Genomic DNA, 23,059 nt, shown 5'->3' with positions numbered 1-23,059 from the left:
GCGCAGAGCAGCGATCGGGGACGAGGCTCGTCCCTCGGACAGAGTCGATCCCCGATCTAGGTAAAGAGCCAATGAAATTGGCTCTTTACCACGTGACCGGCTGTGTCCAATCACAGCCGGTCACAAATGTCAACAGAGAACACGGTAACTAGCTGTCACCGTGTTCTCCTCCTCACACACTGATCCTGTGTGAGGAGGAGATTGTGGTAACAGCTAGTTACCAATTACAGTGCACCCCAACCACACTGATTGCCCCCCCCCCCCAATAAAAAGCACCTGTCACTAGCCCATCAAAGTACCCGAGTACCTGTCATCAGGTACTCAGATGACAGGTACTCGGGTACTCTGATGGGCTGGTGACAGGTACTCAGGTACTCTGATGACGGATACTCTGATGACAGGTACTCGGGTACTCTGATGACAGGTACTCGGGTACTCTGACGGGTACTCGGGTACTCTGATGACAGGTACTCGGGTACTCTGATGACGGGTACTCGGGTACTCTGATGACAGGTACTCGGGTACTCTGATGACGGGTACTCGGGTACTCTGATGACAGGTACTCGGGTACTCTGATGACAGGTACTCGGGTACTCTGATGACAGGTACTCGAGTACTCTGATGACGGGTACTCGGGTACTCTGATGACGGGTACTCTGACAGGTACTCGGGTACTCTGATGACGGGTACTCGGGTACTCTGATGACATGTACTCGGGTACTCTGATGACAGGTACTCGGGTACTCTGATGACAGGTACTCGGGTACTTTGAGTACCTGTCAACGGAGTACCCGTCATCAGAGTACCTGAGTACCTGTCACCTACCCATCAGAGTACCCGAGTACCTTCCACCTGCTCATCAGAGTACCTGACGCCTGAAGTACCCAAGTACTTGCCGCCTGCTCATCAGTACCCATCACTACTAATCAGTACTCATCAGTACCTATCACGTATCAGTACTGATCATCAGTACCCATCAGTACAGTATCACCTATCAGTCAGTGAGTACTACTCATCAGTACCTATCACCTGCCTGTCACCTGCCCATCAGAGTACCCGAGTACCTGTCACCTGCCTATCGGAGTACCCGAGTACCTGCCACCTGCTCATCAGTACCAGAGAACCTGTCACCTGCCCAACAAAGTACCCGAGTACCTGTCACCCTTCATACAGCCACCATGTCCAAGTCCAAAAAGGTTTATATACGTCCTCTGTTTAAACCTAAATACCGGTGTTATGGCAGCAGATAGCTGCCATAACCCTGGTATTTTTTTAAACGGTGGACGGTTGGCTTTCCGATAAGGGTGGTCCCAGCGGCGGATTCGCCGTGGGATCATCCTTCCGGGATGGCGAAAGAGGCGCCCCCCCCTCCCGACGCGTTCCGGTCCTTTTCCCCACTTACCGGACCCGCCGGCAGCGGGGAAAACGATCCGGTCCCGAATCCTCACAGACAGGATGTCGAGTGAGGGCAAGCTTGCCCTCACTTGACTCTATGGTCTTGGAGGACCGGAGCTACGGAAAATGTTGTTGCCTAGCAACCGGTTTAAAGGTCCTTTTTTTTTTTTTTTCATTTTATATTATAATTATTTTATTTTTTTTTTTTTCTATCTTTTAGTGTACTTGTGAGATCTGAGGACTTTTTGACCCCAGATCTCACAAAAAAGAGGTCCTGTCATGCCTTTTTCTATTACAAGGAATATTTACATTTCTTTTAATAGAAATAAAAATGATCAATTTTTTTTTTTAAACGGTGTAAAAATAAAAAATAATAAATAAAATAAATAGTAAAAAAAAAAAAAAAAAAAAATTAAAGCGCCCTGTCCCCGTTAGCTCGCGCGCAGAAGCGAATGCATACAGAAACCCCGCCCACATATGTAAACGGTGTTCAAACCACACATGTGAGGTATCGCCATGATTGTTAGAGCAAGGGGAATAATTTGAGCCCTAGACCTCCTCTGTAACTCAAAGATGGCAACCTGTAGAAATTTTTAAATTGTCGCCTATGGGGATTTTTAAGTACCAAAGTTTGTCACCATTCCGTGAGCGTGCGCAATTTTGAAACATGACATGTTGGGTATCTATTTACTCGGCGTAACATTATCTTTCACATTATGGAAAAAAATTGGGCTAACTTTACTGGTTTCTTATTTTTTAATTAAAAAAAGTGAATTTTTTCCAAAAAAATTGCGTTTGGAAGACCGCTACGCAAATACGGTGTGATAAAAAATATTGCAATAATCTCCATTTTATTCTCTAGGGTCTCTGCTAAAAAAAAATATATAATGTTTGGGGGTTCTAAGCAGTTTTCTAGCAAAACAACTGATTTTAGCTTGTAAACACCAAATGTCAAAAATAGGCCTAGGCAAGTGGCTAGGATGCATGATGATGCTCCTTGGATGTTAGGCCCCTCTATATGGCTAGGCTGTGAAAAAGTCTCACACATGTGGTATTGCCATACTCAGGAGGAGTGGCAGAATGTATTTTGGGGTGTCATTTTTGCTGTGTACATGCTATGTGTTAGGAATATCCTATAAATTGACAACTTTGTGTAAAAAAAAAAAGTTTTCATTTTTTTCCCACATTTTCCAAAAACCTGTGGAAAAAAATGATATGTTCAAACGACCCATAATGCCTCATAGAATATACGTTGGAGTGTTTGCTTTCCAAAATGGGGTCATTTTGTGGACTTTTCCATTGTATTGGTGCTCTAGGGCCTTGAAAAGTGTGATAGGTAGTAAGAAAGTTTTATGTGTATTTATGCTCCTAGAACGCCTGAATGTGCTTCTTGGACGTGCAGTCTCTTTTTGTGGCCAGGCTGTGTAAAAGTCTCACACATGTGGTATCGCCATACTCGGAAGGAGTAGCAGAATGTATTTTTGGGTGTAATTTTTGCTGTGTACATGCTATGTGTTAGAAATAGCTTATAAATTGACAACTTTGTGGGAAAAAAAAGAAAAAAAAAAATTTTTTCTTCATTTTCCCAAGAATTGTGGGAAAAAATTACAACTTCAAAAAACTCACCATGCCTCTTACTAAATACCTTGGACTGTCTACTTTACAAAAAGGGGTCATTTGGTCGGTATTTGTACTGTCCTGACATTTCAGGGCCTCAAGAAAGGAGATAGGCAGTCAGTACATCTGGTGTGATCAATTTTCAGTAATTGGTACCATAGCTTCTAGACTCAATAACTTTCACACAGACTAAATAATATACACTAATTTGGGTTAATTTTACCAGAGACATGTAGCAGTATACATTTTGGCCCAAATGTATGAAGAAAAATTTATTTTTTGCAAAATTTCATAATTGAAACTAAAAAAAAGTGTTTTTTTTTTCAAAATTTTTGCTCTTTTTTTGCATATATCACGAAAAAAAAAAAACCCCAGTTGTGATCAAATACCACCAAAAGAAAGCTCTATTTGTGTGAAAAAAATGATAAAAATTTTGTTTGGTTATAGTGTAGCATGACTGAGCAATTGTCATTCAAAGTGTGAGAGTGCTGAAAGCTGAAAATTGGTCTGGGCAGGAAGGGTGTCTAACTGCTCTGTATGGAAGCGGTTAAAGAGAGGATGGATTCTACAAATGGATAATGATTCGAAACACACCTCGAAATCCACGGGGGATTACATCAAGAGGCGTAAACTGAAGGTTTTGCCATGGCCTTCACAATCTCCTGACCTCAACATAATTGAAAATCTATGGATAGACCTTAAAAAAGCAGTGCATGACAGACAGCCCAGAAATCTCAAAGAACTGGAAGACTTTTGTAAGGAAGAATGGGCAAAGATACCTCAAACAAGAATTGAAAGACTCTTGGCTGGCTACAAAAAGCGTTTACAAGCTGTGATACTTGCCAAAGGGGGCAGTACAAGATATTAACTCTGCAGGGTGCCCAAACTTTTACAGACACCATTTTTTTGTTTTCTGTTATTTTGAATGTGTAAATGATGGAAATAAAATCTAACTTTTGTTGACATACAATCTGTAATTTGATGCCTTTTGGAGATTTTTCCATCTTTCCTTGGCCTCTTTATGCACATTAACACAAATTTGTACCTGGGGTGCCCAAACCTTCGATCCCCACTGTATATAACAAATCTGCACTTAGGCGTTTTCCCAAAATTCCTCACTAAGAATCAAAGCATGAACAAATTACTAAATATCAAACATAGTTTGTCAAACGCCTTTATTTTGGTGATTTTTTTAACAAAACAAAACATTTTGGTAACTTTAAAAGCCAGCTGTTACATTGTGAGTAATACTGATATTTAATCTGAACCAAGGTCACTCATAAAAAAATGATAACATAAAATCCCTGCCTATTTCACTTAGAAATAACAAATATAAACAGACAAAGTAAATAAAAAAAAAAAAAAAGCACTGTGCATTGTCACTTTAGTCTTGCAGTTAAATAAAAAAAAATGCCTTGTTATAATCAACAGCTTTAGATCTGATTAGGTGATATATATTTTACGTTTGCCTGAAGCTAATAGTTTTTGACATAAGGCTCAAAGCACAAATTTGTTACATATCCAAATCAAACTTTTGCTATTGAATGCCTAACTTACTGTAGTAAACAAGTATTTTGCTAAAGGATTTGCAGAGCAAAAACTCAGAACATTAAAAAAAAAAAAAAAAAAAAAATAGAAAAAAAGGCCATCATGCATTTGGCAAAATAGCATTTAAGACTGTACATACTTGTAGTAAAATGAGCATGAGTATCATGCCAACTAAAACTTGTGCCTGTGCTTTAGTGTTCTGCTAAAAGAGGATGAATCACTCTTTTAAGTAAGCCCAGTACTGCCAGTCCCAAGTTCTAGATGTATGACCAGCAGATTTATGAAGCTGTATCCATAACATATCAATTCTCCATTCACCTTTCTTAAAGCATAGCAAGCTACAAATGTCCAGTTTTAGGTTCTTCAAAGGAACAAGAGGAACACATTTTCATTCTTTCTCTTGCTACTTTACACTGCCAGTGTCAAGAGATATTTGCAACCAGTCCTGGAAAATTAGTAGTTAGTACTAGGGGGGCAGCCACAGATTTGCTTGTCCCAGGCAGCCTAAAGGAATTATTCCCTCCATGCAAAAAACTCCATTTGCATTCTGTGATTGTTTAAAAACCAGTGATGCATCACATTTTAGCATTTTAGCATATTTAGGCTCTAATGAAATCACCAATTATTAAACAAAGTATTACATGAATTAAAGCACATTAAGATATTTTAATGCTTGTATGAAATACAAACAAAATAAAAAATACAAGAAAATAAAGAGAGGAGTACACAGACGTATCTGAGCTTTCATTCTTGATAGTTTAATAAAGACCTCTATGATATTAGCTCTATAAAGATAAAATAACTCTACCCAATCAGCTAACTAGGTTGTGCTACCAATAAAAAAAGAATACAATTTCAGATTTCTTTTAAAGAAATTGAAACATTGCACTATTACTGGACCCAGTTGTATAATACTGTGTTTACCATTCACACATGAACTGAAATACCAAAGCACAACTTTAAAATAATGACTGAACAATACAAAAAAAAAAAAAAAAAGATATAGATAGACAAAGTCAGAACAAACACATTCATTAATTTCAGAAGCGTCAGTAACACAACAATTTCATACCTCCCAACTTTCCTTAATTTGGAGAGTCAATTGTGATTTATGAGCCCAAAAAAGTAGTGGGGCTTAGTAGATCATATATATTGCTAAATGATGGACAAATCTGGAGAGGGAAGGACTTAAATTTCAAAAATGCTTACATTTTTTAAGATGTTGGGAGGTATGGATTTCAGAGTAAAGTGTTGTGCTTATCATCATTCACTTGTTTTCTCCTATTTTACTGTTTCAACATATACATCACTGTAACACAAGCTGAACCACATCTCCACGCCATCCACTGTTACACAACTATTGTGAAGAAAGGTCACATTAACAATTACCATACCATACCATACCATACCATACCAAATGAACAGCTATTCTTTGTGATGTTATGTTTTTTTTTCATTCATGGGTGGTTAATAGACCAGAGACCTGTGTCCATGAGAACATTGATAAACAAAATCATAAAAAAGTTCTGGCTTAACAGACATGACCAATGCAGGTTCATTTTGGAAATGTCACAAATATGAGTCATGGCACAATGTGGGCAGTTTCTTTTTTTCTTTTTTTTTTTTTTTTTTTTTTACATTAAAGACATAATAAAGTATTAAAACCCAGATCTGTACATGAAATTTAAATTTACAATAGCTTTTTACCATTGGTAGCTGGTTGGCTTACTTCATCTGAAATAGTGTTTTGAGTGTAAGGTTTGGGGAATCCCATTGCCAGCAATGGGTGTTGCAAAAGCACCGCTAGCATTTTTTATTTCTTGCAACATATGCATTATGTTTTGCTATAGCTATATACTATATAAATTACATTTTCAAAATGTTTTCTCTGTAGGAGCAACCTGCGTTAACCTTATTGAAATAAACAAAAGATTTATCAAACAGATTCAAATATTTATTGATAGTAATGCAATTGATTATGGTGATGTTCCATAGAATAACCATACCCAAGATGGTGCTAATTTTCTTTAAAAAAAAAGGTCAGATATGATTGGCGACTGTGGACAATACCTCCAAAGTTCATTGCACTTACATCATTATTTTTTTTTGTACATGCAACTTTGGCAGAAAGTATTGCCACTGTATTGGAAAAGTGATTCTCCCGTACTTATCTATGTAAGATTAATATTCTCCAATCTGTTGTTAGGGACAAATTATATTAATGCTTCAGTGTCAATCCTTGATACCTGTTCATTCCAGTGCTTCCATGCTCCTAAAAATATCTTATTGTATGAATCATATGGATTCATATGTTCCCCTATAATATATCTTGGTGCTTTGAAATATTTTAGTGTTTACTACTTTTGCTAAGCACAGCTTATTTGCTATAAATATACTTTACATTCATAAGTGGGCCATTTATTGCACTATTTACACCGTGTCAAAACAACTGCATGTGCAAAATTTCACATAATGGAAATAGATCACTCTGGATTTTATCCCATGCCTGCACCTGAAACCACTCAGTGATATGTGTACATTTCAGAGTTCTTATATTCAGTTGTCATGTTCAGCATACTGAATCTACATTCATTTGTTGAAGACATGAAGTTCTGTCTATTACAATGACTGTTTTTGATCTGACTGTCGGTCCAGAGGCCTCACCAAGGCTCGAATAAAAATAACAAAAATATGCAGCACACAAAACAGTTAATACAGACAGATGTAGTTACTCTTACACATACCATATACAACATTTGTAACTCTATTATATTTCACAATTTGTTATTAAAGTTGAATCACCTATGGATGGTGACTTTAATTCCACTGTACAGTCTAAGTTATTGTAATTTAACACTGTAACTTGCCCCATTTGATCATGCAACTGTCACAGATTGGCGAAAGTGTTTCATAAGGCATATTGGAACAAGTTAAAAATGATCTATTATCCTTGAAAATAATTCCTCGGAGGAGTTCCTGAATGCCTTAATTCCTATTTAAAGTTCATAATAACTCTGTTGGGTATATATAGGTTTATATTTTTTTTCTTTTTTTTTGGCTTAAGATGTTATCACAATAGTTAGCGAATGATGGTATCCTCCAGAGATGAGAAACGAGTACACTGCACTCAGACCTACATTCAGAATTCAAGGTAAAACAGGAGGCCAAATGTTGGTAGCAGTATACCAAGAATACTGGGTAATATTCCTGCTGTGTCACCTGTAATGAAAACAAATGGATAATAATTATCTTGTTAACAACAATCCTCATCCACCAACATTATGTTTATAAATTATAGCATCATCCACCAGTGTGGGTTAGTTTTCTCATAGGAAAGAAGATTATGGCATGCATGTGTGCAAAAAGAAGAGCTTGGACTGAATACTTTCAAAGTTGTTATGATCCCAAGGAACAATGCAGTGAATAAAAGTAAACAATTAAATGCAAGGAAAAGTACTTTTTTTTTTCTTGCAAATGATTGGATGATTGAAATAAGCTCCCCCTCCCCCTCCTTTCATTATGTCAACAGGTAGTTCACTTTTCAAAAATAGGATTTTAGTACTCACAGTAAAATCCTTTTCTCTGAGTTCATTGACAGACACAGCTCCATATTCTTCACCATAGGGTTATGCTGCCCTCTATAGGAGTAGGACTAGGCAGACAACACAAAAGCTTGGCTATGCCCTGTGGGCTGTGCTTAGCTGGCATAACCCCCCTCTCTGCTTAGAGATACTCAGTTTTGTAACAAGCAGTAACAAAAGCATGAAAACTGCTTAGAAGGGTGGGTGCTGTGTTTGTCAATGAATTCAGAGAAAAGGATTTTATGGTGTGTACAAAAATACTATTTTCTCTTCCAATCACTGACAGACACAGCTCAACATTCTTCACCATAGGGACGTCCCAAAGCAGTGTCAAACATGAGGGGTGGGAATAACAAACCCAAGGCTAAACACAAGCCATTCCAGGTAATAGTAGCTCAACTAGAACAACAGGAGCCCAACCTGAAATACATCCTCAAGAGGGAAAAACAGACCCTCTAAATTGAAGCCCGCAAAAACTTTTTCGGCCAAAGGAGGCAACTGCAGATGCAAAAACATCCATGTTGTAAAACTTTAAAAATGTATGCACCGATGACCAAGTGGCCACCATGCACACCTGAGTCACTGACGCCTGATGACAGAAGGCCCAAGAAGCACTAAGTGCCCGAGTAGAATGTGCCATCACAGGGAAAGGGGGGAACCCAGCCCATAAGCGAATAAGCCTGGGGTCACTGTCTGTCTGATGAAAAGGTAGCAGATGAAACAGGAATCCCCTTCCGCGGCCCATCCATAATCACAAAGAGTGAGACTGACCCCAGAAGGGACTCAGTGGCTGCAAAATAGCTCGAACATCATCCAGAGTATAAAAGGCAAATACCCTGGGACACAAGGATGGCAGAACAATATCCTTATTTAAATGGAAATCAGAGACAACCCTTGGGAGGAACAACACCCCTGGTCAAAAGACCACCTTATCCCAGTGAACAACCAGATAGAGAGAATGACAATACAAAGCCGCCAACTCCGACACCCTGGGAGCAGAGGTGATAGCCACCAAAAAAGCCAACTTTTGTGACAGAGTAAGGAAAGGGATCCCCCATATGTTTTCAAAGGGAGATTTTGAAGAACCGAAAGAACCTGGATCAAATCCCATGGTGACAGAGGAGAACTTACAGGCAGAGTAAAATGATGAACCCCCTGAAGGTATGTACTCCCCAATGAATGGAAAGCCGAAAGTCTTTGAAAAAAGACTGCCGAGGCAGACAATTGGCCTTTCACAGTGCACAAGGCCAGTTCCTGATTCCACCCTGTTGAAGAAAGGCCAGAATCTGAGCCCCGAAAAGGAACGAGGATGGACTCTGTGAACCGCACACCAGGAAATGTATGCCTTCCACATCTGATGATGAAGCTTTCGAGATGTAGATTTCCTCGCCTTCAACATAGTTGGAATCACCAAACCAGACAAGCCCCTGTCCTTTAGCACCTGGCTTTCAACAGCCAGGCCATCAAAGCCAGTGACTGTAACAGATCGTCCCTGAGAGGAAGCCTCCAGTCACACCAGGCCAGCGTACCAAGGCCAGTCCAGAGCCACCATAATGACCTGAATCCCTTTCTCCTCAATCCTGCATAGAAGTTGCAGAAGAAGCTGGAGCGAAGGAAGGCGTAAATCAGATGGCACCGGCCTAATGAAGCCACCAGAGCATCCGTGGTGTCTGCCAGAGGATCTTGCGACCTGGCCACGAACCACGCCACCTTTCTGTGAAGTCAGGATGCCAACAAAGCCACCTCGGGGGTGCCCCACTGCAGACATATCTAATGAAACATGTCCAGATGAAGAGACCATTCCCCCTGGCCCAACGCCTAACGACTGAGGGAATCTGCCTGCCAATATTCCATGCCAGAAAAGTGCACGGCAGAGAGGGCAAGAACGATCTGCCCCCTGGAGAGTGCCAGACACCTCCAGGGCTGCTAACACACGCCTTGTGCAAAAGGGTTTAAATACCAGCGCTATGGAGTTTTCAGTACTTTTTGGACTAAAAAATGGTGGTGTAAGCTGCCCCCAACCTACCACTGAGGTAGTAAAATGGTAAAAGGTGCAAGTGATGTTGGGACCGGCGCTACCACATAAATATTGTGTTTGTGCAATTTCATACACTGTGTAATTCATATAAAACATATAAAAGTGCATATAGTGCTTAAACCAAAGTGCTGCGTGCTGTAAACCTTTTATATATTCGCATGGGCTGTGCTCAGTGTACCATATAAACACATGTATACATATAAAGTGCTGAGTGCTATTGATAACCACGTGTGTGATTGCGTGCTAAACAAAGTTTGGCGCCAGTGGGTGTACCACAAATTGCACCGTTGCTTACCGCACTCTTAGGATGGTGGCTCAGCACTCCCTGGTCACTAGAACAGAAAACAAGCCTCCATTGCGTAGTATATCCTTGTTAGGGTAAAACAACGTAGCATCCACTCACATTTAGGGAGTTCACTATCAGCTTGAGGTGTTCGCCGGGTCGCTTCCGCGTTCCACCAGCTCAAACCACCGTTCCCGGAAGTGACGTACTGACGTACGCAAACCACGCCCTACGCGTTTCGTCATACGACGTCATCTGGAGCGTGCCATCTATCACTACTCCCGGTCTTTTTATAGGCTGGGTCGGCGCCATCTTAGTGTACTGATTTTGAGGCCGGACACGGCGGCCATCTTGGTGCACCCATACCGCAGCCTAAACAGCTTAATTCATCATGTGAACTCCCTATTTGTTACGTGTGCCGCATATATAAACATACATTTTATTTAAAACTTAAAATACGACTCCGCATATTAAAACCTTGTAATATATTACATATATATTTTGTGCTATAATTGTGCGAACCAGTGATGTGTCTGATTTGATCGGGGTGAGCCGATAATCAGTGCTGCCGATAAAAATCATAAGTTATGTGAATCAATAGTAAAAAGTGATTCAGTGATGATGTTGACTTTTTCATATTTAATATTTAATAGTGGGCCCAAGTGACTGTGCGATTAATAGACTATAAAAAATTATAAAAAGTGCCCATACATGTAGCAATAATATCGGTGAGATAAAAATCGTACAAAAAAAATTTTTTATTACTAAAATTATATGTATATAAAAACTTTATAAGAAGAAATTCTCCATACAAGTCCAATCATAGATATAAGTCCATGTTGCTTGTGACTTTGTATTTTCTGGGTTAAAACCCATAATTTATGGAAAAAATAATAATAATGCAGTTCCAGGCGAAAAAATATTAAAAGACTGAAAGATGATACCCAATAGGATAAAAACAGGATAACGTAATAGATTGGTGAAACTGAAGGTAATAGGATACTTGCAGTTGGTTATTCCCATGAGGAAGAAACTTTCTTGAAATGAGGAATTTTCAGCGAGAAGTTAAAGGTATAAATATTCTATATGATAAAAAAGGTTCACTTCATAAAAAGGGTTCACTTCATAAAAAAGGGGGTTTTTCTTCATAAAAAAATCTTGGAAGATGATGAAATTAGATGCGTTAAAACCTGCATAAAATGCATTAAAACCGCATCTAAAATTGCAAAATTAAAAAATCAAAAAATCAATCAAAAAATCCGACAATGAAACAGGAGTATGTTGATGCTAAAAATATTTCTCAAACATTCAAAAATTATATATATTAAGGAGATCTAAAAAGGTCAAAGGAGGCTCCTAAAAATTATTAAAAACTCTCAAAAAAGGCCATTAAAACTGTATCTTAAGGAAGGTGGGTCGGGGAGGTTTCCTTAGAAATCGGTGATGAAACAGTTTAAGTCAATATCGATGTTTAGGCCTTTAGGCTGAAGGGTCTGCATCAGATATATCCACTTCGTTTCGTTTTTAGATACATCTATTCTCTTGTTACTTCCTCTCCAGTTATTCTTTATTTTGTCTATGGCATAAAAAACCATTCCCGTGGGGTTCTTTGAATGGTGAGTTTTGAAATGTCGTGACAAGCTGTGTTTATCGAACCCCTTACGGATATTTTTAACATGTTCCCTTATGCGGACGAAAAGGGGTCTGGTGGTGCGGCCTACATATTGTAACCTACATGGACATTCCACCACGTAGGTTACATGCGTGCTTGTGCACGTTATGGTATCTTTAATCTCATAGACTTTTCCTGTACTTTGTGCCGTAAAAGATGTTGTTTTTCTTTTCTTTTCCCTTGATGTTCTACACGGTAAGCATTTTCCGCATCTAAAGAAACCTTTCAGACTGGTTGGAAGAAGTATTTTCTTTGGAGGGTCAATGACATTGTGCACTAACCGATTTCTCAGGTTCGGTGCTTTCCTATAAATGAAAGTGGGTTTTGTGGGGAGGATGTCTCTTAAAGTAGTGTCTGCTTTCAATATAGGCCAATGTTTCCTTATAATTTTCTCTAGGGCCTTATGTTGGGTGTTGTATCCTGTTAAGAAAGCAAACTCGGTGTTCTTATTTTCATTTGCTCTATTTGGCGTATCCTTTATCAGATCTTCCCTATCCATCTTTTCCACTATCTTCTTGATATTGATGAGTTCACTGCGTTTGTATCCTTTCTCAACAAACCTATCAATTAATATCTCAGCTTGCGTCTCAAAATCCGTTGGGTCACTGCAATTTCTCCTAATCCTCATCAGTTGCCCTTTGGGGATGTTGCCTAACCACTTGGGATGGTGGCAGCTATTTTTAGGAATGTACCCGTTCCTGTCGGTTTTCTTAAAATATGTTTTGCTGGTGAGTCTGCCATCTTTTTTGGTTAGTTCTAAGTCCAGAAACGCAATATGTTCACAATGAAAATTTCCTGAAAAAGTGATCCCATATATATTAGTGTTGATTTCGTCGAAGAATTCTTGTAAGGAATCCTCATTTCCCTTCCAAACGATAATGATATCGTCAATGTATCGACGGTAGTATTTCAACTCATTCCTGGGTATACTGAACACCTGCTCCTCCTCCCACTTTTGCATGAAAACGTTTGCCACACTGGGGGCATACTTAGCCCCCATGGCTACGCCTTTCTTCTGTACAAAATAACTTCCCTTATACCAAAAATAATTGGATTCCATTGCTGTTTTTAATCCTTCTAATATGAATCCAATCTGTGCTTCCTTCATATTCGTGTGGGTGTGAAGGGCCCAATCCACTGCTTGTAGGCCATCTTGTTGCTTGATGTTTGTGTAGAGGGAGTTGACATCTATTGTCACCAAGATGTCACTCTCCTCTATTTCCAAATTTTTTTGATCTCGGCGAGCAATTGCTTGCTGTCCCTTAGGTAGGATTTACCCACTGGCACTAGAGGCTGCAGGAATTGGTCAAGGTATTCCCCTAACCTTGAATGTACAGAATTAATTCCGCTTACAATGGGGCGGCCTGGTGGCTTCTTGTCATTTTTGTGTATCTTTGGAATGTAGTATATGACTGGGGTCTTTGGTTTCTCTAGGCAAATGTACTTGGCTTCCTTCTTGTTTAAAATCCCCATCTCGTTCCCCTTCTTCACGTATTCATGTAGAGTTTTCTCAAATGCTTCTTTTGGATTTCCCTTCAGCTTAATGTAGGTGTCTTTTGTATTAAGAAGATTCTCCATTTCCTCCTCATAATCCTTTTTGTTTAGAATCACCAGTCCTCCTCCTTTGTCCGCTGGCCTTATTACCACTCCTTTTCTTTTTTCCAGTTTTTTGATGGTTTCCCATGTGTTTTTTTCTTTTCTGTTCTGAATTTTTAATGCTCTAATATCTGCTTCCACCATCCGTTTAAAGACCTCCAGATTCTCATTGTGAGGATTTTTGGGGTTAAACGTGGAGCGATTTTTCAAAGTCGTGTGTTTATATTCACTGTGCGTGGATCTTTGTGTTTGCTTTTGTTTTAATGTGAAATGTTTTTTGATGTTTAGCTTTCTAACATATTTATTGAGGTCTATGTAGGCCTCAAATTTGTCTAGATTCTTCCCTGGGGCATATTTGAGCCCCAGATCTAGTATTTTCAACTCCTCCTCATCAAATTGTATGTCACTTAGATTAAAAATACCTTTGCCTATTGGTTTCTTCTCCTTTTTCTGTCGTTTCTTCCCTCCTCGGGTTCCTCGTGGTTTTCGTTTCTGTCTCTTTCTTGATGCCGTATTGTATCCTCTCTGTTCCCACGGTGATCCCCTTGTGGTCGTTGTTCTGTCCAATGATCCCCTCGTGGTGGTGCCCGATGCCAATTCTGCTGCCAGTGTCCCCATGGTCTGCGTGGGCCTCCTCTTCCTCGTGGGGGTCTTCCTCTGTTGCCTTGTTGAAAAAAACCCCTCCTAGGTGGGGGTGGTGGCGGTCCTCGATTGTCGTATGAAGGTTCTGTGTAATATTCTAATGGGGCATATCTGTTGTATGTCTCATACCCATAATTGTTAATGGGTGTTCTATTGCCATATCCATTATAGTTGTTGATCGGTGTCCTGTTTTGTGCATTCTGATAGCCATTCCTGGGTGTTCTAAACCCTTGGTTGTGTGTATTAGGCCTGGGGGCACCCCTTGGTGGTCTGACCTCTACCTGTCCATGGGTGTTTGCCCTTGGTGTATCATTTTGGGTCCCAACCTCCATCCAGGTGTCATCCTCATCTCGATCTTCTGAAGTCTCTCTTGAAGGGGTACTCACTTGTATGGAGAATTTCTTCTTATAAAGTTTTTATATACATATAATTTTAGTAATAAAAAATTTTTTTTTGTACGATTTTTATCTCACCGATATTATTGCTACATGTATGGGCACTTTTTATAATTTTTTATAGTCTATTAATCGCACAGTCACTTGGGCCCACTATTAAATATTAAATATGAAAAAGTCAACATCATCACTGAATCACTTTTTACTATTGATTCACATAACTTATGATTTTTATCGGCAGCACTGATTATCGGCTCACCCCGATCAAATCAGACACATCACTGGTTCGCACAATTATAGCACAAAATATATATGTAATATATTACAAGGTTTTAATATGCGGAGTCGTATTTTAAGTTTTAAATAAAATGTATGTTTATATATGCGGCACACGTAACAAATAGGGAGTTCACATGATGAATTAAGCTGTTTAGGCTGCGGTATGGGTGCACCAAGATGGCCGCCGTGTCCGGCCTCAAAATCAGTACACTAAGATGGCGCCGACCCAGCCTATAAAAAGACCGGGAGTAGTGATAGATGGCACGCTCCAGATGACGTCGTATGACGAAACGCGTAGGGCGTGGTTTGCGTACGTCAGTACGTCACTTCCGGGAACGGTGGTTTGAGCTGGTGGAACGCGGAAGCGACCCGGCGAACACCTCAAGCTGATAGTGAACTCCCTAAATGTGAGTGGATGCTACGTTGTTTTACCCTAACAAGGATATACTACGCAATGGAGGCTTGTTTTCTGTTCTAGTGACCAGGGAGTGCTGAGCCACCATCCTAAGAGTGCGGTAAGCAACGGTGCAATTTGTGGTACACCCACTGGCGCCAAACTTTGTTTAGCACGCAATCACACACGTGGTTATCAATAGCACTCAGCACTTTATATGTATACATGTGTTTATATGGTACACTGAGCACAGCCCATGCGAATATATAAAAGGTTTACAGCACGCAGCACTTTGGTTTAAGCACTATATGCACTTTTATATGTTTTATATGAATTACACAGTGTATGAAATTGCACAAACACAATATTTATGTGGTAGCGCCGGTCCCAACATCACTTGCACCTTTTACCATTTTACTACCTCAGTGGTAGGTTGGGGGCAGCTTACACCACCATTTTTTAGTCCAAAAAGTACTGAAAACTCCATAGCGCTGGTATTTAAACCCTTTTCATATCTGTCATGGTAACCCCATCACATACCCCGGCAGCAATGGAGATTTTCAAGTACATGAACTCGAGGACTGTTAATTTAGAAGCTATTTTTGACCAAGAAGTGGTCATAAGTAGACAGGATATGGATAGCTCATTTAAACAGCTGAGACACAATATGGAGAAACAGCTGAGAGTTTGGTGGGATATAGCCACCTTAGAAAAATATACAAAAGAAAAAATAACCCCTAGGAGACTAAGATGGGACCTTGCGCCCAATGACAACATAAATGATCCACTTTATATGGATGATTGGTTCACGTTTTTTAATAAATGTGAGAAGGATTTACTTCTGATGATCATAAAAAGAAGGCAATTAAAGCTTAAAAAAGTGGAAGGAGTCATTGTGGCACTTAAGGAACAACTAGCACCATTCGCAGACACAAGAGAATATAAGGATAAAGAGAAAACACTACAGGAAGGAATAGAGAAATATGACAAAATGATCCAAGGGAAAAAACAGAAAAAATACAAAAGAGATGTTTTAGACTATAAAAATAATGAAGTTTACAGATGGCAGGCAGATGAAGTTTATGGGGTACAAACAGTACAAGTGGATCCAGTGAGTACCCCTTCAAGAGAGACTTCAGAAGATCGAGATGAGGATGACACCTGGATGGAGGTTGGGACCCAAAATGATACACCAAGGGCAAACACCCATGGACAGGTAGAGGTCAGACCACCAAGGGGTGCCCCCAGGCCTAATACACACAACCAAGGGTTTAGAACACCCAGGAATGGCTATCAGAATGCACAAAACAGGACACCGATCAACAACTATAATGGATATGGCAATAGAACACCCATTAACAATTATGGGTATGAGACATACAACAGATATGCCCCATTAGAATATTACACAGAACCTTCATACGACAATCGAGGACCGCCACCACCCCCACCTAGGAGGGGTTTTTTTCAACAAGGCAACAGAGGAAGACCCCCACGAGGAAGAGGAGGCCCACGCAGACCATGGGGACACTGGCAGCAGAATTGGCATCGGGCACCACCACGAGGGGATCATTGGACAGAACAACGACCACAAGGGGATCACCGTGGGAACAGAGAGGATACAATACGGCATCAAGAAAGAGACAGAAACGAAAACCACGAGGAACCCGAGGAGGGAAGAAACGACAGAAAAAGGAGAAGAAACCAATAGGCAAAGGTATTTTTAATCTAAGTGACATACAATTTGATGAGGAGGAGTTGAAAATACTAGATCTGGGGCTCAAATATGCCCCAGGGAAGAATCTAGACAAATTTGAGGCCTACATAGACCTCAATAAATATGTTAGAAAGCTAAACATCAAAAAACATTTCACATTAAAACAAAAGCAAACACAAAGATCCACGCACAGTGAATATAAACACACGACTTTGAAAAATCGCTCCACGTTTAACCCCAAAAATCCTCACAATGAGAATCTGGAGGTCTTTAAACGGATGGTGGAAGCAGATATTAGAGCATTAAAAATTCAGAACAGAAAAGAAAAAAACACATGGGAAACCATCAAAAAACTGGAAAAAAGAAAAGGAGTGGTAATAAGGCCAGCGGACAAAGGAGGAGGACTGGTGATTCTAAACAAAAAGGATTATGAGGAGGAAATGGAGAATCTTCTTAATACAAAAGACACCTACATTAAGCTGAAGGGAAATCCAAAAGAAGCATTTGAGAAAACTCTACATGAATACGTGAAGAAGGGGAACGAGATGGGGATTTTAAACAAGAAGGAAGCCAAGTACATTTGCCTAGAGAAACCAAAGACCCCAGTCATATACTACATTCCAAAGATACACAAAAATGACAAGAAGCCACCAGGCCGCCCCATTGTAAGCGGAATTAATTCTGTACATTCAAGGTTAGGGGAATACCTTGACCAATTCCTGCAGCCTCTAGTGCCAGTGGGTAAATCCTACCTAAGGGACAGCAAGCAATTGCTCGCCGAGATCAAAAATTTGGAAATAGAGGAGAGTGACATCTTGGTGACAATAGATGTCAACTCCCTCTACACAAACATCAAGCAACAAGATGGCCTACAAGCAGTGGATTGGGCCCTTCACACCCACACGAATATGAAGGAAGCACAGATTGGATTCATATTAGAAGGATTAAAAACAGCAATGGAATCCAATTATTTTTGGTATAAGGGAAGTTATTTTGTACAGAAGAAAGGCGTAGCCATGGGGGCTAAGTATGCCCCCAGTGTGGCAAACGTTTTCATGCAAAAGTGGGAGGAGGAGCAGGTGTTCAGTATACCCAGGAATGAGTTGAAATACTACCGTCGATACATTGACGATATCATTATCGTTTGGAAGGGAAATGAGGATTCCTTACAAGAATTCTTCGACGAAATCAACACTAATATATATGGGATCACTTTTTCAGGAAATTTTCATCGTGAACATATTGCGTTTCTGGACTTAGAACTAACCAAAAAAGATGGCAGACTCACCAGCAAAACATATTTTAAGAAAACCGACAGGAACGGGTACATTCCTAAAAATAGCTGCCACCATCCCAAGTGGTTAGGCAACATCCCCAAAGGGCAACTGATGAGGATTAGGAGAAATTGCAGTGACCCAACGGATTTTGAGACGCAAGCTGAGATATTAATTGATAGGTTTGTTGAGAAAGGATACAAACGCAGTGAACTCATCAATATCAAGAAGATAGTGGAAAAGATGGATAGGGAAGATCTGATAAAGGATACGCCAAATAGAGCAAATGAAAATAAGAACACCGAGTTTGCTTTCTTAACAGGATACAACACCCAACATAAGGCCCTAGAGAAAATTATAAGGAAACATTGGCCTATATTGAAAGCAGACACTACTTTAAGAGACATCCTCCCCACAAAACCCACTTTCATTTATAGGAAAGCACCGAACCTGAGAAATCGGTTAGTGCACAATGTCATTGACCCTCCAAAGAAAATACTTCTTCCAACCAGTCTGAAAGGTTTCTTTAGATGCGGAAAATGCTTACCGTGTAGAACATCAAGGGAAAAGAAAAGAAAAACAACATCTTTTACGGCACAAAGTACAGGAAAAGTCTATGAGATTAAAGATACCATAACGTGCACAAGCACGCATGTAACCTACGTGGTGGAATGTCCATGTAGGTTACAATATGTAGGCCGCACCACCAGACCCCTTTTCGTCCGCATAAGGGAACATGTTAAAAATATCCGTAAGGGGTTCGATAAACACAGCTTGTCACGACATTTCAAAACTCACCATTCAAAGAACCCCACGGGAATGGTTTTTTATGCCATAGACAAAATAAAGAATAACTGGAGAGGAAGTAACAAGAGAATAGATGTATCTAAAAACGAAACGAAGTGGATATATCTGATGCAGACCCTTCAGCCTAAAGGCCTAAACATCGATATTGACTTAAACTGTTTCATCACCGATTTCTAAGGAAACCTCCCCGACCCACCTTCCTTAAGATACAGTTTTAATGGCCTTTTTTGAGAGTTTTTAATAATTTTTAGGAGCCTCCTTTGACCTTTTTAGATCTCCTTAATATATATAATTTTTGAATGTTTGAGAAATATTTTTAGCATCAACATACTCCTGTTTCATTGTCGGATTTTTTGATTGATTTTTTGATTTTTTAATTTTGCAATTTTAGATGCGGTTTTAATGCATTTTATGCAGGTTTTAACGCATCTAATTTCATCATCTTCCAAGATTTTTTTATGAAGAAAAACCCCCTTTTTTATGAAGTGAACCCTTTTTATGAAGTGAACCTTTTTTATCATATAGAATATTTATACCTTTAACTTCTCGCTGAAAATTCCTCATTTCAAGAAAGTTTCTTCCTCATGGGAATAACCAACTGCAAGTATCCTATTACCTTCAGTTTCACCAATCTATTACGTTATCCTGTTTTTATCCTATTGGGTATCATCTTTCAGTCTTTTAATATTTTTTCGCCTGGAACTGCATTATTATTATTTTTTCCATAAATTATGGGTTTTAACCCAGAAAATACAAAGTCACAAGCAACATGGACTTATATCTATGATTGGACTTGTATGGAGAATTTCTTCTTATAAAGTTTTTATATACATATAATTTTAGTAATAAAAAATTTTTTTTGTACGATTTTTATCTCACCGATATTATTGCTACATGTATGGGCACTTTTTATAATTTTTTATAGTCTATTAATCGCACAGTCACTTGGGCCCACTATTAAATATTAAATATGAAAAAGTCAACATCATCACTGAATCACTTTTTACTATTGATTCACATAACTTATGATTTTTATCGGCAGCACTGATTATCGGCTCACCCCGATCAAATCAGACACATCACTGGTTCGCACAATTATAGCACAAAATATATATGTAATATATTACAAGGTTTTAATATGCGGAGTCGTATTTTAAGTTTTAAATAAAATGTATGTTTATATATGCGGCACACGTAACAAATAGGGAGTTCACATGATGAATTAAGCTGTTTAGGCTGCGGTATGGGTGCACCAAGATGGCCGCCGTGTCCGGCCTCAAAATCAGTACACTAAGATGGCGCCGACCCAGCCTATAAAAAGACCGGGAGTAGTGATAGATGGCACGCTCCAGATGACGTCGTATGACGAAACGCGTAGGGCGTGGTTTGCGTACGTCAGTACGTCACTTCCGGGAACGGTGGTTTGAGCTGGTGGAACGCGGAAGCGACCCGGCGAACACCTCAAGCTGATAGTGAACTCCCTAAATGTGAGTGGATGCTACGTTGTTTTACCCTAACAAGGATATACTACGCAATGGAGGCTTGTTTTCTGTTCTAGTGACCAGGGAGTGCTGAGCCACCATCCTAAGAGTGCGGTAAGCAACGGTGCAATTTGTGGTACACCCACTGGCGCCAAACTTTGTTTAGCACGCAATCACACACGTGGTTATCAATAGCACTCAGCACTTTATATGTATACATGTGTTTATATGGTACACTGAGCACAGCCCATGCGAATATATAAAAGGTTTACAGCACGCAGCACTTTGGTTTAAGCACTATATGCACTTTTATATGTTTTATATGAATTACACAGTGTATGAAATTGCACAAACACAATATTTATGTGGTAGCGCCGGTCCCAACATCACTTGCACCTTTTACCACACGCCTTGTGCGGCCCTGGTGATTCACAAAGCCACGGCCATGGCGTTGCCCGAAGTGTCGCCCACCCTGCCCGTGTCTGAGACACCCAAACGGAAGCCAAAACATGCCTCACTAAGGTACCAGCCATAGTATACTTGTAACAGGCCTTAGAGATTCTGCCCGCCCCGTCTGTCAGTCCTAAAACCTGTTGATTCTACCACCGGAAACATGGTTGTCTTAGTCAACCTGGAAAATAAGGGCACCCACTGCCGGTGGGAGCATCCACTGCTTCAGAATTGACCCCTCAAGGGGTACCAGACAGCAAAGCGTCTTGGGACCATCATGGGTCGTATCAGGTGGTACTTATAGACATAATTGTCGAAATAAGCTGAATAAGAGAAAACCATAACCACATGGGATGGTTTATGGGTGACAAATGGAACAGATATGGCCGCAGCAGCCCCGGCTGCATCCTCCAACATAAATGACTCCTGCACTGACGCAATCAATGCATCTACCAGTGCCTCTTTTGTGTGGCGCAGCAGCCATGGAGGAATCATCCTCACTGTCTAATGGTTCAGGGAAGCGTGGACTCAGACCAAACCAGATGCAGGGTGGTCCAATCTGCAGCCACTGAACCAGATGCAGGATCCGATGAGAATCGCTAAGCTAACCGCTATCCTTACCCCGCACAGGGTGTCAGTAACTCAAGCCCCCACAGCAGGCACCGTCTGAGGCCCTCAAAAAAAGGGGGGCAACGAGAGAATCCAGCAAGGGGGTCCCCCCAAAGGAGGCCCGTATAGGAGGCTGCAAATGGACCCCCTAAGGGGGGCCACCCGCCGCTAATGCGGGAAAACCCAGAGACAGACTACTCCCACAGAGCAACTTGGAAAGGTGGATGCCCCACAGCACCCTGGCAGTTAAATCTGCCTGGGACCCTGGCCAAGGCCAGGGGCCTTTCCTTCCCCGCCCTTTCCCCTCCCACCCCTCCTCCCTCTTCCCTACCCTTCCCAGATCTTATCCACCTCATCATTCCCCTTGTCTGTATTGTCCTATTCTTTGGGAGTGCATTTGTGCCATATATTCATATATTTAGAAAATTTGGCCCCTAGTCTCAGTCTCTATTGGGGAATATAACTATGGGATATTTGTCTATATCTGTACAAAGGGTGCAAATTTGAAGGATTGGTATCACGGTCTGTTTGATTTAAATGTTTTTCTAATTTCTTCAACTTTTGCTATGAATGGATTGCCTTTGGGGATGTCTCTCTCTGCACTCTGAGGACATCTAGTGGACACTCTACAGTAATTCCTTGATTACCTGGAATTGCCAAGGTGTGTCCAATGGGATGCCTATTGGGAGTGATTCAGGAGAGGCCACCCCCCAGCTCTGAGGAAACCAGCGTTCATTGGCTGGTGAAACACGCCAGCACCCCGTCACCTTTGTGCAAACTCTGGGGACTCCCAACTTCCTAAGTCCTATGGGTCTGGCTACCTGAAGTCGAGTATCTTACAGCCGAGTGACGGTGTACTGCCCCACCCCTCATCGTCCTGCTCACGTGAGCCTGGAGGGCAGAAGAGAAAGACCATATGGAGGACACACGCTGGAGCCTTAGGCTAATACAGACTGCCCAGAACATAGGGTAAAAAACTACCAGGACGGGTCCGCCATCATCTGGAGGAGGTATATGATCATCCCAGCACAGACATATGTCAGTATTGAATGCCTCTGTTTTGCCATATACCACTAATGTACTCCTGGCTGGTTCCTAATATACCCCTGGCTGGTATGTAGTCTTAGTGCCATATCAGCAAGCTTATGACAGTGACTTTCAGTGCAATAGCACACCACTACAATATCTGCTGATTTATTGTTGTTCCCCTAATTGGCAGGTCAAAGCCATAGAGACTGTTTTCATCTGACATGCTTTTGGAGATAATCTTGGCTACCTACA

The 23,059-nt window shown here is 40.6% G+C and overlaps 1 protein-coding gene across 1 annotated transcript in view; it reads right to left on the bottom strand.

Moving 5' to 3' along the window:
• Window positions 1–6,662: 6,662 nt before the first annotated feature.
• The window catches only part of CNTN1 (contactin 1), a 279,141-nt gene continuing 262,744 nt past the window's right edge, over window positions 6,663–23,059 (bottom strand). Inside the window, exon 24 of the mRNA XM_082252863.1 lies at window positions 6,663–7,779. Coding sequence (XP_082108989.1) covers window positions 7,700–7,779 — 80 coding nt within the window. The 3' untranslated portion in view covers window positions 6,663–7,699. The remainder of the gene's footprint in view (window positions 7,780–23,059) is intronic.

Source organism: Pelophylax lessonae (genome assembly GCF_965119305.1).
Source record: "Pelophylax lessonae genome assembly, chromosome: 4".
Lineage (NCBI taxonomy): Eukaryota > Metazoa > Chordata > Amphibia > Anura > Ranidae > Pelophylax > Pelophylax lessonae.
This window is presented reverse-complemented; position numbering and strand designations above follow the sequence as displayed.